Here is a 21779-nt window from a genome sequence, read left to right as displayed (position 1 = left end):
GTCCCTGAGGCAGCAAAGCAGCCCCAAACCATGATGCTCCCTCCACCATACTTCACAGTTGGGATGAGGTTTTGATGTTGGTGTGCTGTGCCTTTTTTTCAGTAGGCAGTCCATGTAAACATTTATAAAAAAAACACATACTTTTAAAAGACTTAAAATGGTCAGAACTCAAGAAATTGTGTTTTTCAAGGATGGTACACAGGGTGTCCGCGGGGTCTTAAAAAGTATTAAAAGTTGATAAATCAATTTAGCGAAAATTAACGCTATTAAAAAGTATTAAACGGCATTTTCCAAGGTATTAAGAAGGTTCACAGCAACGACAACATGAAACACCCTTTAATTTACTGAAACGACATGTCGGGAAACCCCACAAGGCGGCCCCATGCATAGCACGCCGTAAAATGCTGCTTATTATTTTAAGTTTCGTTGCCTTGCTCCGCTCTGTGTGTGTGTGGGGGGGGGGGAATAAACGACTACGGTAACGGGTCCCAAGGTGGGTAGACCGGCATACGCAACGCTCTGGGGGTCCAACGGCTCCGTGTGTGCCCTATATGATCATTTTCTGATAACGATGAAAGAGCCCGCCTCCCTCTCCCCACGTCTCCTGCTGCTGCTGGGCTGTCAGAAGAGGGGGAGAAAAAGAGAGGCAGGCACCGTTTATTAAATATTCTTATATTCTTATACAGAGAACAGAGTCGTTATCAATTTGTTTTAAAGCTCAATAAATAACAAAGAAGACCTCTGACCGGCACTTTTCTAATTTTGTACGGAAGATTTAAACTTTAATGGACATGTTGACCGGCGGAACATTTTTTTTACGGAAACTGCCGCACGGTCCCCTCGTTCCTTGGAAAAGGCGGAGAGGTGGGTGTTTTTCATCTGCTGGTGGACTACCTGAGAGATATACAGCAGGAGAACACGCCGTCCACCGCGGAGAATAAACAGAAGGGCAACCATGGCAACCATGCTCCGGGGTCTTCTTCGCTGCTTTTGGTGTATTTCAGGCGGCAGCAGCGCCACTTACAGGCCTGACATATGTACTACATCGTTTCCAGCATTTCCAGCGGTCTAGTGTGAACGGACACGTTAATGAATCGAATGCGTGTGAACGGAAGCCTTTTTTGCGCTTGCGTATGCTTTTTACCGTGTGGGGCCAGGGTCTAAGCCAAACTATATCCGGTCACAGAGATCTGCTATTTTAAAGTAAAGTCAACACATATAGACCCTAAATTTAGTTTATATTAAGAACGAGAAAAGTCTTAACATATATATCCTTTTTTGTAAAAATATGACAAATGTGTGAGGGTGATGACATCAGAGCATCATCCTATGTGCCAGGGCTTAGCCCCGGACAGCCCCAGCCCAATTTAACCCCTGGGTATGTGTGAGGGAGCTCCCTATATGGCATTACCCCGCTGAAGCTCACCAAAGTTTAACATATTTCATAGTTCAAAGTTTTGTCAATTGTTTTGTTTATTGGTCAAATACTGGTTTCTAATGGTTTCTGAGGAGTTTTACTGGAATGAAAGAGCACAGAGTACAGAAGCAACAAAGCAGCATACTGCATTAAACCTGACCTTCACAGAGAGGTTGAAGTTCATGTGGAGAGGAGGCTTCAGTAGTCTGTCTGCACTCTGTTTAGTTGTGCTATCTTACAATCAATATAGTCAATGTGAGGTAAAGTGTGTTGCCAATGTAACCGGTTAGAACTCAAAGTTGCGATGAGGTCTTAAAATGTATGGAAAGGGTCTTTAAAAAGGTCTTAAAAGGTATTAAATTTGACTTCAGGGTTCCTGCATATACCCTGGTGGTGGTATGAATGTGGCTTTCTGTCAAACACCTTGATAGCCCTATTGTACAGCTGTCCTATAGGTTTCAGGTCTGTGGCACAAGCAAACGACCAGTTTGTAAAACAGTATTCAATATGGGATAGAATACAGTGGAGGTATGACTTTGCAGCCTTGAAAGTTAAGAAAGGTCTAATTTGTTTAAAATGTTGCAAGTTGAATTTAATGGTATTGGATACTTTCTTAATATGTTTGTTAAAAGTCAAGTTCGAGTCCACTATGAGTCCAAGATACTTGAAGTGGGGGTCTAGTTCTATTTCTTCTCCGTTTTTAAAAACACGTTGGATCCTTCGATTTTGACTGGTCGTTTACTGAACATCATGCATACTGTTTATTTTGCATTTAACTGTAAGCAAATGTTGTTCAGCCAGTGTTGAACTCTGTCCAAAGCATTTGAGAGACAGGATGAGATAATTTCAGTGTTTTTCCCATCTACAAAGATGACCGCATCATAGGCATACATTTGCACATTCAACTCAGGACATACATTAGGCATGTCATTAATGTACAGAGAAAACAGTAATGGTCCAAGAATGGAACCTTGTGGATCCCCAACAGGGTTGACAAGGTAGGGGGATTTGGTACCGTTGACCAAAACACACTGTTTTCTGTTTGATAAGTAAGATTTAACCTACTGTATAGAAACTGCAGAAAAATTGAAATAAGTCAGCTTTGTAAGGAGCACTTGGTGATCAACAGTGTCAAAAGCCTTCCTGAGATCATGGAAGACAGCACCTACATATGGTCTCATGTCCAACAGACATTTAACCTTTTCCACAAAGACACAGTTAGCTGTCTCAGTGGAGTGGTGAGCACGAAAACCAAACTGCATTGGGTGGAGTGGAGCGAAACCTTTATCTAAATGTTTGGTGATTTAGTTTTGACACCCATTTCTCACCTATCTTCTGTTTTCATTTACTCGTTCGTTATCTTACCAGCTTCAATCTTGTAGGCTACTCACTTCGTTCCTTGTAGCCTTCGAAAGGGTTTTGGAGGTTGATGCCTCGGTGAACGTGAGTTGTTTGGCTTTCTTGTCCGCAGCAGCAGAAAGCATTTTTGAATGTTTGAATGAATTAAAGTGGGTCGTCACCGTTGATTTTCTCTTATGCTCCAACACAAAGTTGCACGGGGTGCAGAATAGTTTCCCCTCACTTTTTGGGCGGTCTTTAGTAGAAATGTTCGTCGGTAAATGAGATGGATTAGATTTTTTCATCTTGGTGTTTTCTCTATCGTGTGAGCTCCACACGTTCACGCTATAAAGTGTTGTTTACATTCTGTGATGCGCTAGCTGATGACGTCACGTCAAAACGAGTTAACTTTTTTTTCCCTCAACTTTGTGTGGAAAAATGCGGGGATTATGCGGCCTTTTGATAAATATGCGGCCTTTTAAAAATCTGCGCCATTTTGCTGATTATGCGCTAAATTCTGCGATCGCAGAATCGCGTTTTTCTGGAGGGTCTAATAATTGGAAATGATTGCCTTATCCCCAGATTTAAAGATCGGTGTTACCGGGGCCACCTTCCAGGATGATGGAACTGGCATAACACCGTAAAAAAAAAAAAAAAAATGTGGCGCTGTTCTGAGTTTGTTCTAATCTGTCAAAATGACGGACTGCTTTCAGATTTTTCTGTCATTGATCAAAAAAATCCGTCGGATGGAAAATATTCAGTTAACAATTACTTTATTTAAGCTATGCAAGCATTTAACCAGCTTTTCTTTGATAATAAATGACAAAATTAGCTCCATATTTTAGACATTCTTTATCAAAACAAGAGAGAAAGTATTTATTTAGTGTTGAGGACCAATTGAAGTCTTCTATTTTATAACTCATCAAACCAAAGATAGCATTATTTTATTTAAATCCCAGAAAAGTGCAAGTGCAAGTACAAACTACTTCAAGTGCAAGTGCAACTACTTCAACTTGCAAGTGCAAGTACAAACTACTTCAACATACTTCCGTAATCATCATGGGTAATAGTAACAAACGACTAATTTGATAATCGATTAATCTATCGATTAATGAAACGATGAATCGACTATTCGGACTATTACTGTATGCCTTGCTTTTAGATTTAACTTGAGGTTGTTTTAGGCATGTGGAAACTAACAATGAAGACAATAAAGATGAGTACTTGATTCAAAAATACATATATTATTAAATTAATAAACACATTTTGAACAAAATTAACATTGCTTTTTATTTAAATAAAATAAATAATATTTCACATCAAAAGAAACCATGGAAGCCCATTTCCGCCACTTGAAAAAAATTAAATCCCCCAAAAAGTCGAAATTATGAGATAAAAAGTCGAAATAATGAGATAAAAAGTCGAAATTGAGATAAAAAGTCAAAATAATGAGATAAAAAGTCGAAATAATGAGATAAAAAGTCATTATGAGATAAAAAGTCGAAATAATGAGATAAAAAGTCATAATGAGATGAAAAGTCGAAATAATGAGATAAAAAGTCATTATGAGATAAAAAGTCGAAATTATGAGATAAAAAGTCAAAATAATGAGATAAAAAGTCATACTGAGATAAAAAGTCGAAATAATGAGATAAAAAGTCGAAATAATGAGATAAAAAGTCGAAATAATGAGATAAAAAGTCGAAATAATGAGATAAAAACTCATAATTATGAGATAAGAAGTGCGAATGCTCTGCAGTGGCGCTGTCTTCAAAGGTCCCTTCATAACCTTGCTGCTCTCCACCATGCAAACGGCATCTAGTCCTAAATAAGGTAACTATTACAGGTGACTTTTGTAAATGTTAGATGTTACATATAGCCTATATTGCAGCTAAACTACAACAATGCAGTTCATAGCTTTGACATGACCTGTTATGAACTATAATATATATGCCTATAGTTTTGTGGTAACGTTCACGCCACTAATGACAATAGTGTACAGTAGGCATACTGCTGCTGTGAGTTGTAAGCCTAAGACTCTAACCCGTGAACGTTACCACAAAACTATAGGCAATATTATTGTTCATAACAGGTAATGTCAAAGCTATGAACTGCATTGTTGTTTAGCTGCAATATAGGCTATATGTAACATCTAACATTTACAAAAGTCACCTGTAATAGTTACCTTATGTAGCTGACGCTCAAAGGTCCCTTATTATTGTTTTGTCGTTTTTGAAGAGTGTTTAATGTATCCTTAAATTTTGTTTTATTTTGTAAAAATGATAAGAGTTGTCTTTCCAGAAGTCATGTGACCTCTTGCCCCGGATGTTTATATTGTGTTTGTGTGCGGTAAAAGTGTCAACGATGTGATAACGTCATTCTACTGCTGGTCTACTAGGCAAACACGTTTTCACGGTGTTTCATGATTGTGCAAAGAAGAGAATAAACGTGATTGTGGACATCGGTTTGATGCGTACTGTAATGTTCTTTCAAGACCAGAGTAGTTACACCTTATTTAGGATTAGATGCCGTTTGCATGGTGGAGAGCAGCAAGGTGATAAAGGGACCTTTGAAGACAGCGACACTGCAGCGCATGCGCACTTCCTATCTCATAATTATGAGTTTTTATCTCATTATTTCGACTTTTTATCTCATTATTTCGACTTTTTATCTCATAATTATGACTTTTTATCTCATTATTTCGACTTTTTATCTCATAATTATGACTTTTTATCTCATTATTTCGACTTTTTATCTCATAATTTCGACTTTTTTATCTCATAATTATGACTTTTCATGGGGATTTTATTTTTTTCAAGTGGCGGAAATGGGCTTCCATAAGAAACAACAGTGTTTTAACAAATCGTATTAAATAATCTGATGACAGAACTGTGAACAGAATAGCTGAAACTTTAACAAAATACATAACTCAGTTACCTCTAATCATGAACCCATGTTTGTATCATGTAGTTAACTCTGTGTGTTGCTGCTAGCATACATAACACCTGACGTGGAAACGTTACTCGTGGGTGGGGCTACAGAGCTACTAGAAAGACAGTCGAACCCGGTGCATTCCTCCGTCTGAACGTGGTGCACTTTTGCTAAATGTTTAGACAAATTGCTTGTGTTACCGCCCTTACATGCTAGACTCTTATTGCACTTTTGGCAACGAGCATTGTCCACATCGAGATGGGTAAAGTTTAACCACACCTCGGAGCGCGTTCTCTCCGCCATCTCCGCAGTGTGTTGCTGCATGTAGCAGCTGCGGGTGTGTAAACTGCCCCGCCCCCTCGCACACAGACGGGAGAGAGATCTCGTCTGATCAAAAATACATCAGACGCATTTGTTTGTCTTTTTGCATGTTAGAAACGAGTTGGCGACACTAAGACCGCGATATCATGTGTTTTTAGCAATAATACATGACATATATTTTTTAAATGTCTCCAGTACCGATAAAAAGACCAATAACGTTGGAGCTTAACAGCGCGTAAAACACACGTGATGACGTCACCAACGAATCGACGACTGAATTAGTTGGCAACTAATTTGGTAATCGATTAAGTCGATTAGTTTTTGCACCCCTAATGGGTAGTAGTGGTGTATTGGCACATGCGTAGAACCGATCGGGTTTCCGGTACGGATCAAGATTAACCTTCTAGCTATTATAATGATAATATTATTATATTGATGTTTATCTGCTGGAACAATCTTGATATCTTTTGAGAGTATGCAGCAACCCTGGCTCACTCTAAAGAAACTGATTTATTCCGTCTGTCCCCTCAGGTCCTGTCTTCTCACTGTCAGAATAGTGAAAACATGAAACACAAGCTGTCAGTTACTTTGTTTATTCTGTCCCTTGCTGCACTCATGACACACTGATCAACTTATAAATACACTATTGTCATGAATTAGTGTCTTCCGAGGCTGAGTGTCCTTCTGGCTTTCAGAGCATGTCGCCGGACGACAAGTTCATCATCACAGCCGACCGCGACGAGAAGATCAGAGTGAGCCACCTGAGGTCTCCGTACAACATCCAGTCCTTCTGCCTGGGACATCAACAGTGAGTAATAACTATAATAATGCAAAAATAATAGTCCTCACCGAGAGGAAACGTGTTAAAGGTCACCTATTATGCAAAATCCACTTTTTCATGTATTTTATACATAAACATGTGTCCCCTCTGTGTAAAGAGATTCTGAAGGTTTCAGGAAAAAAGATTCTCTCACTTTTTGTCCTGATCCATTTCTAGAAATACCTGTCTGAAAATTAGAGTTAAGCTACTAGCTTATTGGTTATGAACAAGACTTCACTTTAAAATAGGGAACATGTTCTTCGATGTACATACCTAATTTTGAGTTATTTAGACACAATTAACACTTATAGCTTAATGTCTTGTTACATAAGAATAGATCATATTTGTTAAGTGTTATTATGGGAGAATTACTATTCTTGTGGTACTACTGCCTTATTAGGCCCATATTGAGCAGAGCATATTAAGACCCAAACTCTTTACAACAACTTCCTTACTTGCAGTAAATAAGAACTAATTAGAGGGTTATTGAAGAAAAACTCTCAACTAATGGCGTATTACTTGTAGAATAAGGCATTAATAAGTGTTTTATAATGACTAATAAAGAGCAAATATACTGCTAATATAAATAAATACCCAATAAAGGTGGGGTAGGTAAGTTTGAGAAACCGGCTCGAGATACACTTTTTGTTATATTCCATGGAATGCTCTTAACATCCCGATAGCAATGAATATCTGAAGTGCTTTGACAAAAAATCCATTAAAAAATGTCATCTGTGGAAGCCGTAGCACTGTAAAAAGCATGACCAATCATCTGAGCCGGCCCGGCTAAAGTAACTGGATGGCCTACCTGCCTGTCAGCCTTCCATCTGTGCACAAACTTATCTCGTGCCCTCACTGGTCATGTGCGCGTTCGTGTGTGTGTTGGAGGAGGGGCTCTGTAGGAAGTGGCAGATTCTCTCCGGTTGTGTATTTTCAAATTCTAGCGCACTCGAGCTGGTTTCTCCTAAAATTAAAGTAGGCGGATCTTAGAGGTTCAAGAGGACCACATGTAGAGCAGGTCCACCCGGATAAGTGTGCAAAATGTCTAACAGTCTTACGGTGCGACTATGTACATTTTTCAAAAAATGATTTACATATAGGTGGCGCTAGCGAGCATGTTGGACAATTTGAACCCGTTGACTCCAGAATGTCACATTTTTCACCGGTCCTGGCGTCAGTGCAAAATTATACAACTTTTGAAAGTCCTAAAGCCCTCAAAACAGGGTTCTAAGAACGGGAATAATAATAATATGTAGGATAACAATAGGTTCCTCGCACTTCGTGCTAGGACGCCGTTGGGTCCTAGCGCTCTCGTGCTCGGGCCCTAATAATATAGGATATGTACATTTCAATTATTCGGTTAAGCGTTTTTTGGGGGGGTTTAATATTCAAATATACATTTGCTTTCAAATTCCAATCCCTAATTGGGAGTGGCACCTTATTTTCATCCAAAGTAACAGACCCAGAATCAGCACTTTAGAAACAAGGCTGAAACAGAGGGGTTTCTGTGATGCTACAATGGGTGATCTGTTTGGTATTTCGAGCCAAACACTTCAGAGACATGTTTTGTATATATAAGACCTATAATAAAGTTATGAAAAACAGTATAATAGGAACTATTTAAGGTCAAAAGCAAGAATGAAAAAGTGAGTTGTTGTTAAAGCTGGAAGGGAGAGGCCCCAGGTCTGGAGCTTAGTCCTGATGGGCTGCAGTCGGGAAGCAGACCTGAGGGTAGGGGTGTCTGGTTGTAGGAGGTCGTAGAAGTAGGGGGGGCGAGGCTGTTGATAGCTTTGTCAGTAATCTGATATATTAAGAGGTCAATCCGGTATTCAATTGGCAACAGGAACTTTTGTAAAGGTGGATTTATCCTGATTTGTCCTGCTTCCTGTCAGATTTGTCAGCGCTCTGCTGGTGCCACCAGCTCACCCACACTGGCTGCTGTCTGGATCAGGGGTATGTCTGCCCCTTTCACATGCTTTGATCAACACATGTGTACACACACACACACACACACACACACACACACACACACACACACACACACACACACACACACACACACACACACACACACACACACACACACACACACACACACACACACACACAGGCCACTTAGCACTGTCATTAATGATTTCATGTTCTCTATTCTAGTCTAAAGTTAATAAAGATTGGTTGGAGAACGTTCTTGGATTTTCACCTACTAGATGAATTATATCTACAAACTGGAGCCTTTGTTGTCCCACATCTTATATTATCATGTTTGTAAAGATATGTCAGAGTTCGGGCTGGGGCAGGTGGAGGGACTGTAATTTAAACAGTCAAAGTTTATAAATGAAAACTAGCAATTTGGTATTTCACTACCCGGAGGATGTACCTCACATGGCTGACAGTATGATATGAGAGCTGAGTCAGAGGGTCCATCAGGGTCCTTACAGAGAGGCACTGTGTGTTTTTGTTTGTCAGGACGGGACCATGAAGCTGTGGGACTATGAGTCGGGCCGTAAGCTGCAGAGCTGGGACCTTAAAGAGCATGAAGAGACATCAAGCTCTGAGGCAGACAAACAGAAGGTAACCACGGTAACCACAGCATGTTTTACCATAACACATTAACGCTGCATCGTGACCTGATGTCTTTGGTTATACTTTGACTTTTTATCTGGTGCCACAGTGAGGTTTTCGTTCCCTAATAATCTAGGGGTAAAAGGAAAGTATCAACATATACAATAACCGGGAGAAAAAAAGAGGAAACTGACTTGTGAAGCCAAAAGATAATGTTTTAATAAATCAAAACGGAGGACTCACTAGCCAATTTACAAACAAACTAAAGACAAATAAGAACAACTTTCTTTCAAAGGAAAGTGACAACAGTAAACAATGTAAAAAGTACTGGTGAACATCTCCTAATACTTAACAAAACACTAGTCCCTCTGGACTGGTATTGGTACCTCTTGGGTACTGCCATGCTGGACTTAAGCAAGGCACCGGACAACGCCAACATTTCTGGTTTTGATAGAAAAGTCTTGAAATCTATTTGATGGATTACCGTTACAATTGATACACACAACAGTGTTTCCTCCTCAGGACAATATAATGACCTTGGGCATTTCTTTTTGAAATTATTCTCAGAATTCTGACTTTCGGTCTGAGAACTTTATTGGCTTAAATCCTAGAAAAAAGTCAGAATTCTTAGAAACTACAACAAAAAAATCCCTTTTGGTCAGATCTCCAATTTTTTTTCGAATATGGCCCTTATCTTTAGTTTAGGCATTTAGCTCAAACTCATTATTAAAGAAATAGGTAACAGGACAAGATGTTTGTGTCTGAAGTATTTGCAGTCCGCTTGTAGTGGTTATTATTGACCAGTCACATTAATCTGGCTTTGTTTGCATGCAGCTAAACAGTCTGTAACAAGAGCAAAAGAGCCACACTGGCCACAATGCAATCTCTGTAGCGTATAGTTTGGTTAGGAAGGATCACTTCCTGGTCAGCAAAATCAGTAGCAAGGAAAAACATGAAAACATGCATTTGGCTTACGAGTGTTCTACTAGGATTAAAATATGTGCCTTGCTCTGATCAAAACAAATACATATGCAGGTTCAGGTTTAATTTCATAGAAGCTGAGAATTGTCTGATCAAATAGTTTTGTGTTTATACCATAATAATAGTGTGACCTCAACTCCAAAGTGATTTAAATGGTTAATAACTTTTCTAAACTTGAACATATCCATGAAGCTCTCTTTACTCCGGCGAGAAGAAGCTCAGGTTGAAATATTTGAGTCTTACAGGAAAATATTTCTTCTTTATTATATTAGTCCTCCTCCTTGTGCTACCTGGATCCAGGGCCAAGCTGCAGACATGTGTGACAAGTAAAAGTGTTAATGTACAAACACACGTTGTCTCTAGGGCTCCATCCCACACATTGTAATGAAGGGGATAACTCTGGAATCCTGATCCATCATTTTTTCAAATGTCTTTTAAATTACAGCTTGGAGTCTAGGATGAACTAAGAAGATAAGATTTTGGCTAAAATGCTCCATAAGGTGGGGGTAATGATCAGGGTTTGGAGTCTTTGGAAAAACGTTTTGATTGGTTGTTTTCAAAGTATGAAACGGTTTGAAGCTGCTTGACATTTTTATTATCAACCCTATAGTTTTTTGTGACCAACTTTTTCTTGTTTTCTTGTTGCCCTCACAGAGGACAGATACACATTATATAGACAATAATACAAAAAGGAAAAGCAAAGTAAATATTTTGTATTGATTTTATAGTGAAATAATTTACCTGTTTTGAATGTGATGAAAAAGTGAAAGAATAATTCGATTATATGCTATCTACTGTATATAAATATGCAATTTCAAGTGGTCCTTAACATCTTTACCAGGGCACTCTCTCTGAATAAATGATGTTTCAGTCCATGAACACCAAGCTGCTTCTCTTACTAATCAATAACAAGTTCAAGGACAGGGGGGTACCTATGTGACTACTCTTTTTTTATTTCCCAGAAGCCAACTGTGTGCCGCATCAGCTGCTCTCCTGATGCTCGGCATGTAGCCGTGCAGTGTGAGAGGTGAGTGTGTGAATCAGTCGTAGAGTAACGTGTTTAAAAGTCCCCACCATTCATTGTATTCAAGCTTTGTCATATTGTATCAACAGCTGCTGCCTTTAGCTCTTTCTTGAAAATATTTCTTACATAATGAATATGGACACATGCAGCTCTTAAGCGTTTAAAAAAAAAAGGAATGTCATGTTCAGCAGTAGAAACTTTCTACTTTTTTGCCTGAATATTGGAGATGTATGATTGGCTTTTGGTGTTTTAACAATTTCCATTAGTATGGAATAATTATCTATTAATATGGAGGACAAGTTCAGAAAAGGACATCTCTTGAATGTAATGCTGCTTTTAATACCAGGAAACACAATACTAATATTTAATATTGCATTGTCTAGATTGGAAGAAGAGATATATTGTCACTCTCCACATTTCAGTGGTGAAACTGACCACCTGATCCAGTCACCACTACAGACCTACAGCAGTGTTCATATGTTATACGTTAATCACATGTTCTCAAAGTCAAATCTTCTGATAAGACCGTAAAGGAGTCAGATGAATGTAGCCAAGTGAGATTCTCTGGAGTGTAGAGTAAAACTGAACAAAATCCCACTGTTTAAGGTATTTGAGAGAATTTACAGAATTTTTATTTTAACTTTTGAATATCCGTGACCACAGGATGAAATATGATATAGAAGTGGATATTTTTCTAAAGGATTAAGTGAATATGTTGCCAGTTCCTGCTCCTAGCATCCTAGTTTCTCAGTGTGTTTCTTTGAAAAATATTTAGGTCCCAAACCTTTTTAGAGTTCCTGCGAACAGAAAGCTGCTTTTAACTTTGACATGCCATCCCACCTCGGCTGGCTTAAATGTATTTTTGCTTCTGATCTTTAAATGTATATTTGGAACTAAAGAGGTGCAAGGTCACTGGGGCTGTGTCGTATACACTATGCATGTAGGTGACGCTCAGAGTAGGTCAGAGAGAAGAGGAGCAAAAAGTGAAGCCACATATCAGCGTTTCTCTGACGGATAGAACAGTGCTCAGCTGATTGTTTCCTGTGTCCTCAGAGCGTACACAGTTCACTTCTTCACTGTGGACCAGGATGGTGAAGAGAAGCTTGTGCCTCACAGAAAGCTCTCCCTGCCCCACTGCCCCCTAGACATGACCTTTGACCCGGAAGGCCAGCTATGGGTGCTGATGGACTCAAGTGATGCACCACTCCAGATATACACCCACAGACGAGACTCCTGGGAGGTAAAGTGTGATACATTCACTTATTTTTAGATTTATCAGAAGCTAAAGAGCATTTGAGAGGTTCAAATGCTTAATTTCTACATTATATTGAGTTCTAATGATAAGGTGGCTTTGATTTGTCAGTGAGATATGCACTGAGACTGCTGGGTAGTTAGGGAGAATAACCCTTTCCTCTTTCTTCATGACAAAGTGTTAGAGAGGGACGTACACACAGGCCCTTTCTTATTTCTCGAAATCCCCTCCTCGACTCCCCTCCTCTACTCATATCCTCGTGTCTTAGTCCCGCCCACAGGAAATGCAAGCGGAAGAGTCGAGGAGGGGAGCTGAGGAGAGAGGAGGGGAAGCAGCTAATCTAAATCTCTCCATTCGAAATGTCCGGTCCAAATAATTTTCCCTTAGCACAATACCGCATCAGTTGCACCACTTATGTGACAGACAAGAAGAGTATGTGACAGACAGAAATAGTAAATTCTAATGTCTAAAACTTACGGTACGTCCACAAGCAGCTTTGAAAAAATCTTGAAAATCTAGGAGCTGGGCGTGTCTGAGAGCTTGGGGATTTTTTGCAAGCAACACGACCAACAACCAATCACATGAATCTCCCGCCCCCGGCATACAAAGCAAAAAAACCCGGGGATTTTATGCGAGCAATATATATATATATATATATATATATACAAACTCCCCAAACAGGCAAAAACCTACCAGTTTCACCCACTGTCTCTGCCACCTCCCTCCATGCCTGGTTCCTCCGGTTTGTATCCCGGTAAATAGTTCTGGTCGTAAAGAACCGGGTGATTTGCTACCGTAATTTCTCGTTTGGAATATGAGGAAATGAACTGCGGTCTGGCTCTCCCAGCTTGCACGCGGTTTGATTGGCTAGCGCTTGTACAGTCAGATTTGCATAAACGGGATTTGATTGGCTGACGCTTCCAGCTCAGCTTCAAAAGTTGAACATTGCTCAACTTTTGAATCCTGGAAATCTTCGCTTTGCTTCCCCACAATGCAGTTCGGCGAAAAGCGAGGCGAAGTTACGTCACCCCCATTCAAAGTCAATGGGCAGAGAAGCGTTGGAAGATTTATTTAAAGCTGCTGTGTGGACGTACCGTTAATTTTGAGAAAGAGATGTCCTGTATGGGTTGATTGTGCGTTGATCTGTTGGTAATGCCTCCGGGTTCCGGTAGGTATGTAAACAAATGCATAGTGCTGCGCTATACTTTGTGACCTCACCCGGTTGCATAGCAGCGCTTATTGTTTAGGTGTCTTTTGATAAGCAGGTAGTCCTATCATTAGCTAGAACTAGCTAGATCTGATCAATATGGACATAAACGCGAGTAAAGTCTAATCTGAAGGGAGAGAGAGATCAGCTGCTGCTGACGAGTCGACACGCAGCTCTGCATGATCACCTGCAGCGGTGAGCTGAGCAATACACACACTTCAGGTTGAATATCACACGTAGCTATTTTAATTACCTCTCAAACTACCTAAACTGGTTATAGATATGTTTAGTTTTACTGTCGGGTCACTCAGTACTGGATCCGTGAGCTGCATGAGACTGACGGGAGAGGGAGGTACACACAGTGTTAGAGAGGGAGGTACACACACAGTGTTAGAGAGGGAGGTACACACACAATGTTAGAGAGGGAGGTACACACAGTGTTAGAGAGGGAGGTACACACACAGTATTGAAGAGGGAGGTACACACAGTGTTAGAGAGGGAGGTACACACAGTGTTAGAGAGGGAGGTACACACACAATGTTAGAGAGGGAGGTACACACAGTGTTAGAGAGGGAGGTACACACACAGTATTGAAGAGGGAGGTACACACAGTGTTAGAGAGGGAGGTACACACAGTGTTAGAGAGGGAGGTACACACACAGTGTTAGAGAGGGAGGTACACACAGTGTTAGCGAGGGAGGTACACACACAGTGTTAGAGAGGGAGGTACACACAGTGTTAAAGAGGGAGGTACACACAGTGTTAGAGAGGAAGGTACACACATGGTGTTAGAGAGGGAGGTACACACATGGTGTTAGAGAGGGAGGTACACAAATGGGGTTAGAGAGGGAGGTACACACAGTGTTAGAGAGGGAGGTACACACATGGTGTTAGAGAGGGAGGTACACACATGGTGTTAGAGAGGGAGGTACACAAATGGGGTTAGAGAGGGAGGTACACACAGTGTTAGAGAGGGAGGTACACACACAGTGTTAGAGAGGGAGGTACACACAGTGTTAGCGAGGGAGGTACACACACAGTGTTAGAGAGGGAGGTACACACAGTGTTAGAGAGGGAGGTACACACAGTGTTAGAGAGGAAGGTACACACAGTGTTAGAGAGGGAGGTACACACATGGTGTTAGAGAGGCAGGTACACACATGGTGTTAGAGAGGGAGGTACACACACAGTGTTAGAGAGGGAGGTACACACACGGTGTTAGAGAGGGAGGTACACAAATGGGGTTAGAGAGGGAGGTACACACAGTGTTAGAGAGGGAGGTACACACAGTGTTAGAGAGGGAGGTACACACAGTGTTAGAGAGGGAGGTACACACATGGTGTTAGAGAGGGAGGTACACACACAGTGTTAGAGAGGGAGGTACACACACGGTGTTAGAGAGGGAGGTACACACACGGTGTTAGAGAGGGAGGTACACAAATGGGGTTAGAGAGGGAGGTACACACAGTGTTAGAGAGGGAGGTACACACACAGTGTTAGAGAGGGAGGTACACACAGTGTTAGCGAGGGAGGTACACACACAGTGTTAGAGAGGGAGGTACACACAGTGTTAGAGAGGGAGGTACACACAGTGTTAGAGAGGAAGGTACACACAATGTTAGAGAGGGAGGTACACACATGGTGTTAGAGAGGGAGGTACACACATGGTGTTAGAGAGGGAGGTACACACACAGTGTTAGAGAGGGAGGTACACACACGGTGTTAGAGAGGGAGGTACACAAATGGGGTTAGAGAGGGAGGTACACACAGTGTTAGAGAGGGAGGTACACACAATGTTAGAGAGGGAGGTACACACAGTGTTAGAGAGGGAGGTACACACACACACACACAGTGTTGAAGAGGGAGGTACACATGCCTGACTGTGCCCCCCCCCCCCCCGCTCTCTGCAGTCTGATGATGTGAGCCCCGAGCTGATCAGAGTGATTGAGGCCTTCAAAGCGCACTGGGAGACACTGGAGGGTGAGTCAACACACACACACACACACACACACACACACACACACACACACACACACACACACACACACACACACACACACACACACACACACACACACACACACACACACACACACACACACACACACACACACACACACACACACACACACACACACACACACACACTTCCATGTGGCCTCTGTCTGTGTTTTTCCTGTGCCCTCTCATTCTCACACCCTCTTGACAGGAATAACCTGCAGTGTCACATGACCTCCAACATGTTGTGCTGCTGACACAGGCTACATTCCGCAGTGCTGTGCACTCAGAGATGGTCTTCTGCATACCCCTGTTGTAACCAGTAGTTATTTGAGTTACTGTTCCCTTTCTATCATCTTGAACCAGTCTGGCCAAACTCTGACCTCTGGCATCAACAGGGCATTTTCGCCCAGAGAACGGCCGCTCACTGGATATTTCCCGTTTTTCAGACCATTCTCTGTAAACTCTAAAGATGGTTGTGAAAATCCCATTAGATCAGCGGTCTCTGAAATATGCCACGTTCAAAGTCACTTAAATCACCTTTCTTCTCGTTCTGATGTTTTGTTGGAACTTCACCAGGTCCTCATGACCATGCCTAAATGCTTTGAGTTGGTGCCATGTGATTGGCTAAGATATTTGTGTTAACTAGCGGTTGAACAGGCGAACCTAATAAAGTGGCCAGTGAGTGTATATTACGTTAATTTTGTGCAGAAGTGAATCAGAATCAACTTTATTGGCAACCAAGCTTACACGTACAAGGAATTAGCTTTTGTGTATAATGGTGCGCACATGAACACAGTAAGAACAAATAAAAATAATGTGCATGACATAAAAAGTTGTAAATAAAAATAAGACCGGTCATAAATATTAATAATACAAATAAAAAATAATAATGATCGTAAGAAATAAGTTTGCTGCATTAATACTACTGCAACAAGTACATTTATTTACATATAGTTAATATTAACTGTAATAAGTTATTAAGTATGTGAGGGAGTAAATTGACTCTTTACCACCCCCTCTGGAAATGTTATATACAATGTTTTGTTGTATTAATAATACAGTATTCCTCATTCAAATGACAAAAACATATGACCAGCAGGAATTGAAAAGGTAACATATAACCTGAGTATGAAGTCAAATGTCCCCGTCAGGGATAGTTTATAAACCTGGCCGTTCTTTGTCAGACAGGCAAAGGGCCCCTGGCTTTAACTCTCTCTCTCTCTGAGTGATGAGGCGGGCCGTTCTTATGCTCTGTGCTTCAAACACAGCTGTGTCTTGAAATGACCATAAAAAAATGTGTTCTTCAGACGGTCAGTCTGACCCTGCCAGGGACAGGATTGGCAGCGTCTTGTAGTATAATAATAAAATAATGTAGTTGTTTATGGATTAGGAGTGGTTCAGTATGAGGGACGGGGGAGGGATCTTCAGGGTTGGTTGGGCAGAAGCTGGGCCCCGGTGGTGTCTCTGCAAATGTCTTTGTTAATCCTCCGGCCGTAACCAATACATCTTCAGAGTCTGTCTGACATCAACTCAAGTTCTTGTTCTTGCTCCAACAATTTCTCCACAGTCCTCACCTCTATTTCTTTTATTTATGTTCATATTGTTCTCTTCTAAAGACGGTTTAAAGTATTTAGCTCTTTTTCTTGTCACAACCTCGTCCTCCTGCTCTTCTCTTCCTCAACAGCCTCCTTAAGGACTGACAGCCGCTTCGAGCACCTGTACAAGGTGAACTTCGACAACGTGGCGGCGTACCTGCAGAAGAAGCAGCAGAGACTGGAAGAGCAGCTGAAGAGGGGGGGGACACAGAAGGCCAACAGCAACAAGAAGGCCAGAAAAGAAAAGTTGTAACAAAGTGATCTTCCTGAATGGACACAGCGACATTTATTTGTGATGTTTTGAATGATTGATGTGAGTTGAATGTGTGCATTTGATTAAGCACTTGAGAGTGTGTGCTTCCCCACATGGCAGTTTGGCTTACATTTCTGGCTGATTTTTAAATAAACGTTGCAGCAATCATCAAACTGTGCCTACTGTTTCCAGCACCATGCATGCCACATGCTGTGTGTGAATGAGCACCATACACTCTCTCTTCACATTCACTGCTGCTGTACTTCCTTTGCATTACAACACCGTTTTTTATCATATTTCTGTCTTCTGCACAGAACTGATGCAACATGCCTGTCGTTGATATGCATAGGATTCACAGTGTGTGTGTGAGGCAGCGCATGATGAAGAACTCATTGTGATGAGCTGATGTCAGAACTCTGCAGGCCATTTAAAAAGCATTGTCTAAGACTTCATGGTGTGCTGTCAATATTAAATGTATTGCCCGATAAGTAAGTTGAAAGGGCTTCCTATTCAAATATCCAGCAGACACAGAGACATTTGGAGTTGTGTTTGTATCTAATGCAGACTTGGAGTACAGGGACTTTTTTTTGTTTTCCTTTTGGAGTTGTATCATCAATCTGGTGCACTTTGAGGGCAAAATAACAAGATCTATGGAAACACCCATATGAAACAGAACTGTATACTTTTCAATGATCATAAACTCATAAGAATATGGCCATAACCAATAACATAGCATATCCAATAGCAAAACATTGAAACTTGTTCATTTTATTAGTTTAGGTTCATTTATAGTCGAGTGTTTCTGGGCTCCTGAATCAGCCTCTCCTCTCTCCCCCCTCTCCCTCCTCTCCCCCTGCTGCTATGTGACGCAGCAGAAAGACTAGTTTTAGCTCTCAACAAGTTTGAAATGTTTCTTACATTATTTCACATAGTTAAAATGTTTTCTTTTTATTCATGCATATTTTACTAATCACTACCCTTTCCAACTGTATTTTAGTTGTACTGTCCAACAGTATGAATTGGGAGGACTTCATAGCTGTCTTATTTATTCTGTTATTTTTTTGAAAACTATAATAATTATATAAAGGTGTGCCTTGGAAACATTTGTGTACCTTAATGGTGACCAAACCGTTTGAGACTCACTGAGATCAATCAAACTATTAACATAACTAAAGTTAACTATCGAACACTGTGAGTCCTTTACCTCACTGAGCTGTAGTTATCTCAGACTCAGCCTGACGGGAGAGAGCTCTCCTCCACCTTGTTTTAGAAACGGCTCTTTCCAGCTCCCTTATATCCGTTAGCGCAGCTAGCTAGCACCAGATGCTAACAACAATCCCCGGTACTGTTGCTCTCGCTCGCTCGCTCACTCACTCTCGCCACACATGCACACACCCTGCCGAGCTTGAATGACACACAGACCCATCAGGGCTTTAATGTATGATCGGTATGACAGTGGCCATGTCGGCAGGCCACATCATGTGGTGATATGATGCCGGTCTACCTGTTTGAGGCAGACCCACATTTGGGCAACGTTGCGTTCACAATACAAAAAAAAAGGCCACTTAACGGGCCAGCCGCCAGACTATAGGGAAACCACCCGGTGCTTCTGTTGGCCAGTCCGGTCCTGCGACTCGGTCTCGCGCATGAGGACTCTGACTCTTATATTGACGATCGGACTTGAACTCGTACTTGAACACGTTTTGTGACCAACAGCAAATATATCCATTCAGATTAATATATGATGACTTGGACTCGTAACTTGATGACTCTGACTTGGACTCGAGCACAGGTAATGATGCCTCAGAATCTTCTTGGGTGGCTCTGACTCGAAGAGTGGGGACTTGAGAGTGACTCGGACTCGAGATTTGGTGACTTGACTACAACACTGAACTGATGTATGTAGGTCCAATATTTACTCTCCTTTCAGCTCAGTTTTGGTCTCCATCTACTGGGGGTAATGGGTGTCTCTTTAGCTGCTCCACTCAGTTTACCAGTTGGTCTCAAACACACACACAGCTGGTGACTGTGTGTTTGCTGTTGAGCAGGTAGTGCAGTATAAGTCAGAGTTTTCAGTGAACAGTTGCCGTCTGAACCGGGGAATCCTGTTCTGTGAAACCCAAACAAAGAGCTGAGAGATGCCGAGCTGCAGGAGGAGTGAATCCAGTTGAACCGGTGTTCAACCGGTGTGTTAGCTTTTGTCCAAAGCACCTTATGATAACCCTTGTAATCGCTGGTGCATTAGTCTCACTGAGTGATTGAGTTCAATTTTTTAAGAAATCCATTTTCTGTGTGTGTGGTTTCTTTGTATATATGTATGTATATATATATGTGTATGTATGTATGTATGTATGTATGTGTATATATATATATATATATATATATATGTATGTCCAAGTACATCATGTGTATGTATATATATATATATATATATATGTATATATGTATGTATATGTATATATATATATATATATATATGTATGTATATGTATATATATATATATATATATATGTATGTATATGTATGTATATGTATATATGTATATATGTATGTATATACGTATATATGTATATATGTATGTATATACGTATATATGTATATATGTATGTATATACGTATATACAGGACTGTCTCAGAAAATTAGAATATTGTGATAAAGTTCTTTATTTTCTGTAATGCAATTAAAAAAAAAAAAAAAAAATGTCATACATTCTGGATTCATTACAAATCAACTGAAATATTGCAAGCCTTTTATTATTTTAATATTGCTGATTATGGCATACAGCTTAAGAAAACTCAAATATCCTATCTCTAAATATTAGAATATCATGAAAACGTATACTAGTAGGGTGTTCAACGAATCACTTGAATCGTCTAATTAACTCGAAACACCTGCAAGGGTTTCCTGAGCCTTGAAAAACACTCAGCTTGGTTCAGTAAACTAAATCACAAGTATGGGGAAGACTGCTGATCTGACTGCTGTCCAGAGGACCGTCATTGACACCCTCCATCAGGAGGGTAAGACACAAAAAGAAATTTCTCAAAGAGCAAGCTGTTCACAGAGTGCAGTTTCAAAGCACATCCACAAAAAGTCTGTTGGAAGGGGGAAATGTGGCAGGAAACGCTGCACAACCAAGAGAGATGACCGCAGCCTTAACAGCATTGTGAAGAAGAGTCGCTTCCAGAATTTGGGGGAGCTTCAAAGACAGTGGACTGAAGCTGGAGTCCAGGTATCAAAAGTCACTGTTCACAGACGTGTCCGGGAAATGGGCTACAATAGCCGTATTCCCATGGTCAAGCCACTTCTGAACTCAAGACAACGGAAGAGGCGTCTGACTTGGGCTAAGGAAAAGAAGCACTGGACAGTTGCACAGTGGTCCAAAGTCCTCTTTTCAGACGAAAGCAAGTTTTGTATTTCATTTGGAAGTCAAGGCGCCAGAGTCTGGAGAAAGGCTGGAGAGGAGCAAAATCCAAGTTGCTTGAAATCCAGTGTGAAGTTCCCACAGTCAGCGATGGTTTGGGGAGCCATGTCAGCTGCTGGTGTTGGTCCACTGTGTTTCATCAAGCCCAGAGTAAATGCAGCTGTGTACCAAGAGATTTTAGAGCACTACATGCTTCCGTCTGCTGAAAAGCTCTATGGAGATGAGGAATTCATTTTCCAGCATGATCTGGCACCTGCCCACAGTGCCAAAACCACCAGTAACTGGTGTACCGACCATGGCATTACTGTCCTCGATTGGCCTGCAAATTCCCCTGACCTGAACCCCATAGAGAATATGTGGGGTATTGTGAAGAAGAAGCTGAAAGACACCAGACCCAACAATGCTAATGAGCTAAAGGCCGCTATTGAAGCATCCTGGGCATCCATAACACCTCAGCAATGCCACAGGCTGATTGCCTCCATGCCACGCCGCATTGATGCAGTAATCCGTGCAAAAGGATTCCCAACCAAGTACTGAGTGCATTAATGGACATTTTCAAATGTTTGATTGTGTTTTGCTGTTATAAATCTTTTTTTTTTACTTGGTCTGAGGAACTATTCTAATTTTTTGAGATAGGATTTTTGAGTTTTCTTA

The 21779-nt window shown here is 41.0% G+C and overlaps 1 protein-coding gene across 2 annotated transcripts in view; it reads left to right on the top strand.

Moving 5' to 3' along the window:
- The window catches only part of wdr4 (WD repeat domain 4), a 32095-nt gene extending 14220 nt beyond the window's left edge, over positions 1–17875 (top strand). Inside the window, exons 5-11 of one of the 2 annotated variants that reach the window (XM_079662695.1) lie at positions 6703–6815; positions 8720–8780; positions 9294–9398; positions 11333–11397; positions 12448–12634; positions 15764–15833; positions 17539–17875. In XM_079662695.1, the coding sequence (XP_079518821.1) occupies positions 6703–6815; positions 8720–8780; positions 9294–9398; positions 11333–11397; positions 12448–12634; positions 15764–15833; positions 17539–17702 (765 nt within the window). In that variant the 3' untranslated portion in view covers positions 17703–17875. Of the gene's footprint in view, positions 1–6702; positions 6816–8719; positions 8781–9293; positions 9408–11332; positions 11398–12447; positions 12635–15763; positions 15834–17538 lie in introns of both variants that reach the window. The other variant, XM_079662694.1, reaches the window with a different exon arrangement.
- Positions 17876–21779: the final 3904 nt, after the last annotated feature.

The sequence above is a fragment of the Notothenia rossii genome (genome assembly GCF_949606895.1).
Source record: "Notothenia rossii genome assembly, chromosome: 2".
Lineage (NCBI taxonomy): Eukaryota > Metazoa > Chordata > Actinopteri > Perciformes > Nototheniidae > Notothenia > Notothenia rossii.
This window is presented reverse-complemented; position numbering and strand designations above follow the sequence as displayed.